The 11991-nt window shown below is 36.9% G+C and overlaps 1 protein-coding gene across 1 annotated transcript; it reads left to right on the forward strand.

Annotated features, from left to right (window-relative positions):
* Positions 1–5025: 5025 nt before the first annotated feature.
* hsd11b1la (hydroxysteroid (11-beta) dehydrogenase 1-like a) lies at positions 5026–11099 on the forward strand. The gene is made up of 6 exons (XM_058400273.1): positions 5026–5223; positions 5867–5997; positions 8343–8546; positions 9181–9274; positions 9354–9519; positions 10412–11099. Exons 1-6 carry the CDS (start codon positions 5136–5138, stop codon positions 10593–10595), a joined length of 867 nt encoding a protein of 288 aa, XP_058256256.1. The 5' UTR covers positions 5026–5135; the 3' UTR covers positions 10596–11099.
* Positions 11100–11991: the final 892 nt, after the last annotated feature.

Here is an 11991-nt window from a genome sequence, read left to right on the forward strand (position 1 = left end):
ACTTCACCATGATGTTTGGAGAGGAGGTGTCAGGCAGATTTTTGGCAAAATGGCCTACTTATTTCAAACCCAGGATCCTGGCAGACTGCAAGAACCTGATTTCTAATGAGCATGTTGAAGAATTCTTGTGTGCACAGCAAAACTCTGATGGGACTGGTAAGCATTACGCAATATTCTCTTTAATGTTTTTAATTCAGATGTAAATAGTTCTGATTTGTCTCCTACTTTGCTTCTAGGCTGGAACAGTGACCTGTCAAGTATTCTACTGCTGGTTCACCTGCTTCCACCTACCTCCAAAGGCCACAAGAAGAGTGCCAAAATTAGCTCATATCAAGCTGTCGATCATGTTGTGAGATATCTGCGGGTATGTAATTTTTTTAACATTATTATTTTGTTTCATAAAACAAAAGTTGTTAAGTGGTGCTAAACACTTTTTCTCAAGATATTTCTTTGTTTTGTTACAGATTGGAACCAGTGTTGAAACCTTCCTTGCAGGTGTGAAGTTAGGACAGCCCTTTCTCCTGTGTGTTGGTGAGCAGAGGAACAACATCCAAAGGTTCTATGTCATCCTTGATCACAAGCCCATCCCTTGCAAAGCACAAACATCCCTGGCAGCTTTCGATGAGCTCTTCAAAGCACACTTCATCTTCAGTGTCAACTACCATGAATCCCTCTACAACTTTTACACATTCATCCAAACCACAGTATTCAACATTGACGTTGGAAGTGCCAAAGAAAATCCCAGAGTCAGGGAGCTCAGAGCAAGATTTCTTTACAACCCTTGAGGTGATAAATATCCTTGGATGCAAATATCCTTGGATGTTTATTTGCTTTTTGTGTAAGACACACCACAAAAGTTCTGCACTGCTTTGTCAGCATTTAAGGCTCCATCATGGTTTATATCCTGGAAAAACTTTACGTTTGCAATGTGGACAGCTGGGGTGCACTTCTTCATTTTGCACTTTTTCAGGTTTCAAGAAGCACCTTAATAACTTCCACAGGAACATTTTTTGACTGATAGTGTTGACAATGTGGACATTCATAATAAAGCTGATGAACCCTCATCTTCTCAAGCAGTCAGTATAGACGCCCCATTTGCCACCCAACGGTCTGTTGTCAATCAAGTGTTAAATATATGTGGTTCTGTTGTAGCACAGCTACAAGCACATGGTGTTGCTGGAAGCACAGTGCAAGCAATGGTAGAATCCATGGAGGAACTTGTAAAGGGCATTCATTGTCAAGTTAAAGAAGCAGTTCACAGCTGTATTTCAGACATTCAGGGTACAGATTTGGAAGAGAAGGTGGAAAAATATTTTGAGCAACTTGAAAATCCTTTCTCAGTCTTGAACACGAGTGAAACGACAGAAGTTTTTGAGGAAAAGTTTGAAATAGTTGAACCAGTTGAAAATGTTCTTGGGGTGCGGTTTGATCTACGCAGAGATCGAACAACAGGAGTTTACACACAGATCCCTGTAACAGATAAATCTGTGTACATGCCAATTTTGGGAACCCTAACGTCTATGTTCAAGAACAGTGAAATATGTGAAAATTTCTTGCAAGCCAAACAACAGGAAGAAGGCATTTATAGAGACATATGTGATGGCTCGTATTTCAAAAGCAGCAGTTTGTTTTCTGTTAAAAAATATGCTCTACAGATTCAACTTTATTATGATGAGTTTGAGACTGCAAATCCCTTAGGTTCATAGAAAGGGATACACAAACTTGGTTGTATTTACTTTTGAGAAACCTGCCCCCAAAATTTAATTCTGTGTGGCACTCTTTTACTCACAAGATTTGATGACATACTAAGGCCTCTCATTGATGGTCTTAAAACACTTGAAAACCAAGGAATTGAAGTGCCTTTCTCTGACTCACCTTTGTTGGTTCTGTTATACAAGTAACAGGTGATAACCTAGGTTTACATGGACTGTTTGGTTTTGTTGAGTCCTTCAGTGGTACATATTGCTGTTGATTTGATTTAACCAATAAAGATGAGTTACAGTCTGTCTTCACTGAAGATGACCCTGGCATGATTTTTTGTACTAAAGAAATTCATACACAGCATTGTGCATCTCTACAGAAAAATCCAAAGTTGGATTCAACATTTGGGGTCAAAAAGACAAATACATTGCATTTTTTCCACACTTCTGATAACTATGCAGTTGACATAATGTACGATTTGCTTGAAGGTGTAGTGCAGTATGAACTGAAACTTGTATTTCAATACCTTGTTAACCAAAAGTATCTGTCTTTGGAAGCATTGTCACAGAGGATCCAAAGTTTCAATTACAGGTATACTGAGAGAAAAAACAGACCAAGTGGGGTGAAAATGGATGAGAGCAAAGATCTTGGACTAAATGCTATTCAGTCTTGGTGTCTTACGAGAAATGCTCTTCTTATTTTTGGTGATGTAGTGGAAAGAAATAACAGTTACTGGAACCTGCTCCTCCTATTGATTCAGATTGTGAATATTGTATTTTCACCAGTTATAACAGATGGCATGAAATACTATTTGAAACACTTGATTAATGATCACCACAAGCTGTTCAGGCCTTTGTTTCCACAAAAAAGGTTAATTCTGAAGCACCATTTCATGATACAATGTTAATGCATACTGTGAAGTGTCAACCACTAACTGGGTGAAGATTTATGGAACAGAATATCAGATTGATATGTTTGTTTGTGTTAGAATAAAATTTGGAAATTTCTGATTTCAGAAAGATCACCAACATCATTATAAGTGATGAGCAAGCTTTCATTCTGACTTGTAGAGTGGACACTCTTTATTTTGGTGATCATTTGAATGCATACTGTATAGAGGACAGGGCAGATTCATTTGCTGTTTTCACTTAAGGAGTTGATTTATTACAGACCTTATGACAGACAGTTTTCTAATGTGCTGGATGAAAAAACATACATAGTGCCACATTGTCATACTGTGTGAAGTGTATTTTTGTGGAGAGGTTCTGTTGTTGGGACAAAGCAGTGCTGTTTATATGGTGTGCTTGTTTGAAATGAAAATTGATTCAGTTGATTTGTTCTGTTTATTTGTACATTTTGTTCTAAATATTAGTATGTATTGTTTGTGGGAGTGAAATTAGGGATTGTTAATTAACTCCCATGTAGTGTTTTTCAAATAGAAATCAACTATTAAAAAAGAGTTATACTTGACATTTTCTATAGTGTTAATATAGATTTAACTCTATTTAGTGTTTAGGAAAAAAAAAAAAAACACTGTTGGAGTTAAATTTTGACACTGAACACCAGAGTTGTTTAAATTCAACACTGCCAGTGTTAAATTTCAACTACTGTGTTGCTGCAACTCTGTAATGGTGTTAGGATTTTAACACTTTTAAAAGTGTTGTTTTAACTCGTTTTAGTGTGGACCAATGTAGACACTTTAAAAGTGTCTCATTTAACTCTGTTAGAGTTGAATTAACACTATTAAATTTGCTGTGCACCTGTCTGTCTGTCTGTCTGTCTATCTATCTATCTATCTATCTATCTATCGGGTTAAACCGGCAGGTGTGTGTGTGTGTGTGTGTTATTACAAAAATGCAATCCTACTATTTGTTTGTTAAATATGGTCTGTAAAGGTTATGAGGAAGGTTATGAGTTCGAATCCCAGGTCCACCGAGCTGCCACTGCTCAGTTGTATATAAAAAAATGAGATACAACTATAAGTCGCTCTGGATAAGGGCGTCTGCCAAATACCAGATATGTTTTCAATCATATAAAACGGGTTATGAACACAGGGTTATGCAGGAAAATGGCTTCGCTAAAGATTAAACGGAGAACAGTGCAGCATCGCCCTCTGTCGGTTCCTCCCTCTGTAAATAGAAAAAAATATATGTAAAATTATATTATGATTATAGTTATAATTATATAAATACTATATAATTATAGTATATCATTACTACTTGCATTTGTATTTTTTATTTTTGTTTAGATTTTGTTAATCAATAATTTGCTTGTGGAGTTTCTTTGTTTGTTTGTTTATTTTTCTATTTTTCTATATTTGATTGGCCAGTCGAGGTTACCAGTCACGTGAACATATAACAATATGACAATCAATGAGAGTCGCTTGTTTCATTCTAACGACTTATAATGAATGTATACGATGAGTATAAAAGAACACACACACGTACATACATCCACACAACTGTAAAGGTTTGATTATCAAAATGAACATGGTTACTACATATAGTAATGTGAATAAAGGAAATAGTGGGGTTTGTTTATTTAGTGTACCGTGTTCAAATTTAGAGATGTTATACATTGAGACTTTATACAATGTATACTTTTTCTGCATTAAAGAAAAAAGGGTTCATTTTAATTTATGAATTGTTATTTTATTTATTGCTATTTTATTTATTCAGATATGTACATTCGTTCCATGTGACTGCAGAGTGTTGCAACTGACATGATTTGATCATATATTTTCAAAGCTCTGGAATAAAACACCACACACTCACTGCACAATACACTATACTGACAATTGTCAATTGATTCTACATTATTTAATCTTGCTAAATTCATTTTAGCAACAAATGCACATTTTAATCAGAAATGATATTTATATATAGTTCAGGAAAACTATACATTACATTTAATTCTTCCCGATCATATTTACTTTTTCTTTTTTTTCAGTGTGCAGTAGGGCGGAACAATTTTTCCTGAGTATAGTTTCCGCCCGACGGACTGAGGAAGCGCAAGGTATTCCAATAGAAAGGTTGCAACACTGATATATTAGTAATAATAATAATAATAATAATAATAATAATAATAACAATACTACTACTACTACTAATAATAATAATAATAAACAATACGTAATAGTTCTATAAGTTATAGTTATATTACTACTGTATAAAGTATATTTTGCCAACAATAACTATTATTAATAATTATTATAATTATAATGCATCTAAATCACGTTGCAAAAAAATGAACATAATAAAAGAAACCAAATGGACATATCAGACTGGGCTAGTCCCAGCTTCCGTGGGGTGGTGTTTAAGCACAATGCAGTCAGTTTACACTTTGACCTGCGTGCAGATTGTGCAATCAGAGAGGTTATTAAGCTCTGTTAAACAAAGCCTGATCACACACAGCCTCTGTTACAGCTCTTCACAATGAAGTTCCGTGTTAAACTCTTTTTATTCGGGAGTCTGAGCGCAGCTTTCATTGCGCTCCAGTGGAGTGGCCCTACTTTCAGAGAAGGTGAGTTTGTGCTGTATTGTGTGTTTAAACCATATTCCTTGCATTTCACTTCCTGCAAAACAAGCCAGACAACTTGTTTGATTGTGCCATGCAGTATAAACTGGCACGAAAAATAATACAGGGTGTTTAAGAACACATGCCGGTTATGTGTAATGAGTGCAACTGATAGAAGTGATGTAAGAAGTTATATTGTGACTCAGATGTTGTGACAGTGATATTTAACCCTAGTTAACCCGCACACATTAGTAGCTTTATTACTTTATTTTGTCACTATGACTTAAAGTTGAATAAATAAATCGATGTGGTTCAGTTCCTTAAACAGGAGGACTGTGGGAGATATTCATTTATTAAACAAAAATACATAAAGGGGGGGGAAACCCAATCACTGAATATATTTTCAGTGATTGGGTATATTTATATTTTTAAAATGTTAAATGTTTTTAAATGTAAAAAAAAAAAAAAAATCCAAGTCAATGGTATGACCCTAAAGGCACTAATATGCTTTGTCAAGATTTTCTTGATTTTCTTTCAGACATGACACAGGTCTATGGTTGGAAAGGAAAGTCACTTTTACAAACCTGAATGTCTACATTTTTGTTCCCTGCTTCCAAACCTCCCTCTTTCCACCTCCCCCTTTCTTCAGAGTCTCTGAAAGGCATGAGGGTGCTTGTGACTGGTGCGAGCACTGGCATCGGGGAGCAGGTGGCGTACCATTATGCCCGCATGGGTGCTCAGATTGTCATCACAGCAAGAAGAGAACATGTATTAAAAGAGGTCAGTGGGGGTGGGATATTACTGAAATATTAAAACATTTCTCATTTGACCTTCACTGACCTAATAGTTCCTCAAGGGTCCTTGGTTGCTGTTGTAGAAAGGACATTATTTAGTTACATTTATATTATTTACTTTTGAGCCTGGAACTCTCAAAGTTTCTTCCTCATATCATCTCAGGGAGTCATTAGGGATCAAATAGGGATAAAATAGTAACTTTTATTTAAAATAAATAAATAAATAAATAAATTTTATATATATATATATATATATATATATATATATATATATATATATATATATATATATATATATATATATATATATATATATATATATATATACACTATATTGCCAAAAGTATTCGCTCACCTGCCTTGACTCGCATATGAAGTGACATCCCATTCCTAATCCATAGGGTTCAATATGACGTCGGTCCACCCTTTGCAGCTATAACAGCTTCAACTCTTCTGGGAAGGCTGTCCACAAGGTTTAGGAGTGTGTTTATGGGAATATTTGACCATTCTTCCAGAAGCGCATTTGTGAGGTCACACACTGATGTTGGACGAGAAGGCCTGGCTCTCAGTCTCCGCTCTAATTCATCCCAAAGGTGTTCTATCGGGTTGAGGTCAGGACTCTGTGCAGGCCAGTCAAGTTCCTCCACACCAGACTCTGTCATCCATGTCTTTATGGACCTTGCTTTGTGCACTGGTGCACAGTCATGTTGGAAGAGGAAGGGGCCAGCTCCAAACTGTTCCCACAAAGTTGGGAGCATGGAATTGTCCAAAATGTCTTGGTATGCTGAAGCATTCAGAGTTCCTTTCACTGGAACTAAGGGGCCAAGCCCAGCTCCTGAAAAACAACCCCACACCATAATCCCCCCTCCACCAAACTTTACACTTGGCACAATGCAGTCAGACAAGTACCGTTCTCCTGGCAACCGCCAAACCCAGACTCGTCCATCAGATTGCCAGATGGAGAAGCGCGATTCGTCACTCCAGAGAACGCGTCTCCACTGCTCTAGAGTCCAGTGGCGGCGTGCTTTACACCACTGCATCCGACGCTTTGCATTGCACTTGGTGATGTATGGCTTGGATGCAGCTGCTCGGCCATGGAAACCCATTCCATGAAGCTCTCTGCGCACTGTTCTTGAGCTAATCTGAAGGCCACATGAAGTTTGGAGGTCTGTAGCGATTGACTCTGCAGAAAGTTGGCGACCTGTTCGCACTATGCGCCTCAGCATCCGCTGACCCCGCTCCGTCAGTTTACGTGGCCTACCACTTCGTGGCTGAGTTGCTGTCATTCCCAAACACTTCCACGTTCTTATAATACAGCTGACAGTTGACTGTGGAATATTTAGGAGCGAGGAAATTTCACAACTGGATTTGTTGCACAGGTGGCATCCTATCACAGTTCCACGCTGGAATTCACTGAGCTCCTGAGAGCGACCCATTCTTTCACAAATGTTTGTAAAAACAGTCTGCATGCCTAGGTGCTTGATTTTATACACCTGTGGCCATGGAAGTGATTGGAACAACTGATTCTGATTATTTGGATGGGTGAGCGAATACTTTTGGCAATATAGTGTATATATATATATATATATATATATATATATATATATATATATATATATATATATTTCCCCCTTTTTCCTTCTCAGTTTCTCTATTTCTGTAAAGCTGCTTTCAGACAATGTCACTATACAATTAAATTAAATTGAATTGAATTGAACTGAATTTGAGATGATTTTAAGATCTTTCAGAATCTGACAGAAAAGTGAGCTCAAAATTATTGTCATCCTTCATAAGAATAAGCTTAACAATTGCACAAACAAAATATACATCATTGACAATTTTCACTTAAACAACAGGGGAATAAAATTTTCTCTGTTCAAACACAATGTTTGTCTCACTAGAAATTTTAAACTTAATACTTTCTCAGAAATGTTTGAGCCCAAATTATTGTGATTTTAATGACTGAGAAATAATTTAAATAATTGCAAACATACTCAGTCTGCAGGAACATTGTTGTTGCTTTTAGCTAATTTTGATTTCCTGGGTTACACATATTAGTTTATAAATATATTTCTATGGAGAAAAAAAACAAAGACAGACAAAATTCAGAGTTCATTGCTGACTTTCACAAAACAGGTAATGGATAGGAAAAAATACCCCAAAATAAAAGTCTACAATATAAACTAGCATATTATATAGTTATATCATTAATATAAACTAGCACAGTATGTAATAATATCATTAAACAAAATTATGGCCACAAAAATTTTTTTTAATGCTATCAGTAATTCTGGAAGACACAGTATATGCATGTTGCTGATCTGATTGCAGGTTGTAAAGAAGTGTCTGGATCTGGGAGCTCAGAAAGCTCTGTATATTGCAGCGGACATGGCTGAAATGGCTGATGCAGAGCGGGTGGTGGAGTTTGCTAAAGAGCAGCTTCACGAGCTGGACTACGTAGTACTTAATCACATCGGGCCGAGTCCATATGGGATGTGGGATGCTGATGTGGATCACGTTAAATGGCTCATGCAGGTGAGGCAAAGTGGTGGAGAGCTGCAACATAAAAAAGCCAAGTGCACTCTACACAACTCTTCTGATCTCTGACTGTTTTACAGTACACAGCTTGGATCGCTTGTGGTCAGTTATTTCATCGATGTCAGGGTGTGCACATTACACAATCTCTCACAGATCAGGTCTTTGACCTGGGAATATCTCTACTGATCGTCCAACAACAGTAAATGTAAATATAAAAGGTTAAAATGAAAACATTGTTCTTTATTAAATTAAAAATTGCAGTCATTGACAGATTTTTGTGGTCTAAAAGAAGTAAAACACTCTTGGACATGCAGTTATTTTAAAAATAATTTTAAACCAAAACTTCCTGTTCTTAAACATCTTTATCAGAATATTAACTTACTGTTTTGATAGGTGTTTAATAGCAGGGAGGGAAAGCTCTAAAATGATAATCCCTCTGCTTCAGTGGTTTCCTTTAGTTTACCCTCCTATCCACGGTGTCCCTTGCCTTGTGACTAAAGTCCCATGGGATATGGGATCCAGGGAATCTGTGTAGGATAAGCGGTACATGAATGGATGATATGGTTTGTAACCATTGCTTTGTACTGACAGATTTATTGCATTTTTTTTCCTTTACTTGTATCATGTGAAGGTGAATTTCCACAGTTATGTGAAAATGGCTGTGAAAGCTTTACCAGTTCTGGAGAAGACTAATGGATCACTGATTGTTGTCTCTTCCTTGTATGGTAAGTAAAGAACTTTTTAAGTCCAACTCAGAGGTCTGTTCTGATAAAGCAGTCATTTGAATGTTGTTAAACCTTGCAGGTAAAATGTGTTTACCTTTTGGTCTACCGTATGCCGCTACCAAATTTGCCCTGAATGGCTTCTTTGGGAGTCTCCAGCATGATCTGGCTATGAAGCACAGCAACGTATCTGTCACTATCTGCACCCTGGGCCTCATTGACACGGAGTCAGCTATGGAAAAAATCAAGTGAGCTCTTTTTGTTCAAGAAAAATGATCAATTTAGTGGACTGAATAGGAGTATGTGTAATGATACCACCACCATGCTTCCCTATGGGGATGGTTTTCTTAGGGTAATGAGCAGTGTTGGGTTTCTACCAAAAAAGTAGTGTTTTATGCAAGTCCAAAGCCTTCAATTTGGATCTGAAAATCTTTTTCCACATGTTTGCTGAGTATCAAAAATATGGTTTGTTTTTTTGTTTCACAAACTTCAAGCAGGATTTCTAATGACTAACCAATCTTCCATAAAGCTTAATTTTATGAAGTGTCTGCACTATAGTTAATAGTCCTGTTAACAGCTCTTCCCTTCTGAGTTGTGGAGATCTTCAGCTCCTTTAGAATTGTTCTTGGCCTCTTGGTTGCTTCTGACTAATGGCCTTCCTACTTTGTCGCTGGCTTTTGGTGGAGAGCCTCCTCTAGGCAGATTCATGGTCGTGCCATATACTTTCAATGTTTTAATAATGGAATTAATGAAGCTCTGCAGGAGGTTCAAAGCTTGGGATTTTCTTTACAACCAACCCTCAAGATCACATAGTACTGTAATTACAGACAGTTAGACTCCATTCAGCAAATTATGTAACTTCTGATGGCAACTGCTTGTGCCAAACTAATTTAGGTTTCATAGCAACAGAAGTAAATACTTTTTATTACATTTATATATTTTTTTTCTTTTTAAATATGTTTGCAGGGTATATTGATTTTGTCATCCCACTTCTGAGTTAAATTCTGAGTTAATTTGTAAAGATTCATAAAATACCTGTATCCAAACTTAAATTCCTGGTTGTAACTCTACAAAATGGGGAAGTTCCCTGGGAGTGAATACTTATGCAAGACACTGTATATCTTTTGTATCTTGATACAGAGGCTACATTGACATGCCTGCTTACCCTGCACATGAGGCTGCGTATCAGATCATCAAGGCTGGAGCACTTCGTGAGAGCGAGGCCTTCTACCCCTGGTACACCTTCTATGCCTCACTCTTCAGAGATTGGTTCCCTTACCACAGAGATCAGGTCATTAGGAAGGTTTACAAATACCAGCCATAATTCGGTGCTGGTCACTGGCACTTACAGACAACATGGAGTGTTCATTTGGTGCTCTGGATAAACATGATAGAACACTGATAAAGCACAGTGTGAGGAATGTTTAATGCTAAATTAAGTTGCCTGTAAATTATTATAAATTTCTACATGTAAACGGTATAGAATATAAATGGTATAAATATATGTGTGCTGTGTTATAAAATATTTTCATCAGATATTGTATTGTTGCCATATCTCCCCCAGTCACTGGTGAAGGTTCTGATTAGTCAGGAGCTGATTAACTGTCTGTAACAACGATTTTGTTTTTCTTATTAAGTGAAGCTGATGAGGGAATGATGGGAATGAGGGAATTGTTCACATCTGCTGTAAGTGAGAATCTTGTATCATGGACATTCCATAGCATTAAGCATGCAATAACTCTAAACAGACATAACTGTTAGAGTTGGAAAAATGATGTTTACTGAGAGAAATAAAACACATCAGAACGTGTTTTATACCAGGTGGTAACTCACTCTACTGTTGATTATTTTCTGATCTTGTTTTCGTCCTTATTTACAATGTTAGGGAAATCTTAAATGGACTTAAAGTATTTGAGCTCTTGGAATCCACCAATTTTATGAGATGAACTGAATGTCTTTTCACAATGTGATAAGGCATGTAACAGTTTCAAATTAAAATCTATAACTGCCCGTATTTGATTGAGTATCTGTTTTCATTTCCCCATCACATAACAGTACACATGAGTAGTAGAAAGAGTTTTTCAGGATATACCCAGAATATTATGCCACTATATGAGGTAACAGGGAGGCTTGGTGGCACAGTGGTTAATGTTGCCTCCACACAGCTACAGGTCCCCCCAGATAAAATCCTAAGGTTGCATTACTATTTATGTGGAGTTGTGCATTACAGCTCTCCTAACTTTAAAAAACATGCCATTGGTGGATTGTCTACACTAAATTACCCCTAGGTATGAATATGAGTGTAGACTGGTGTTGTGATGGACTGGTGTCCCATTCAAAGTGAATTACTGTCACATGGCCAGTGTTCTCATGACAGGCTGTAGATTCACAGTGAGATAAATGAGGTAACAAATTGTGGCATGCTATTTTGTGATATGGGACAGCTGTGTTTGCCCAATGTTTAGTACTCTTAGTACACTGACAATAAGGGTAACCAAAGTTATCATGTGTACTTAGTTATGTTACAGTTTACTTTCACTAGTAATGAAAACGCAGGATTGTTTCCATACTAGACTTTCCATACTAGATTATCTGATGTTAAAGGGTTATAAAATTCATGGCATGTGCTCAACATGAGCACTGTTTTATCAGTTTTAATGGTGCATAGGGTAAATGTGTTCATGATTTCTTCCTGACTGATCACTGTAGCTCTTTGTATC

The sequence above is a fragment of the Hemibagrus wyckioides genome, linkage group LG10 (genome assembly GCF_019097595.1).
Source record: "Hemibagrus wyckioides isolate EC202008001 linkage group LG10, SWU_Hwy_1.0, whole genome shotgun sequence".
In the NCBI taxonomy this organism is placed as follows: Eukaryota; Metazoa; Chordata; class Actinopteri; order Siluriformes; family Bagridae; genus Hemibagrus; species Hemibagrus wyckioides.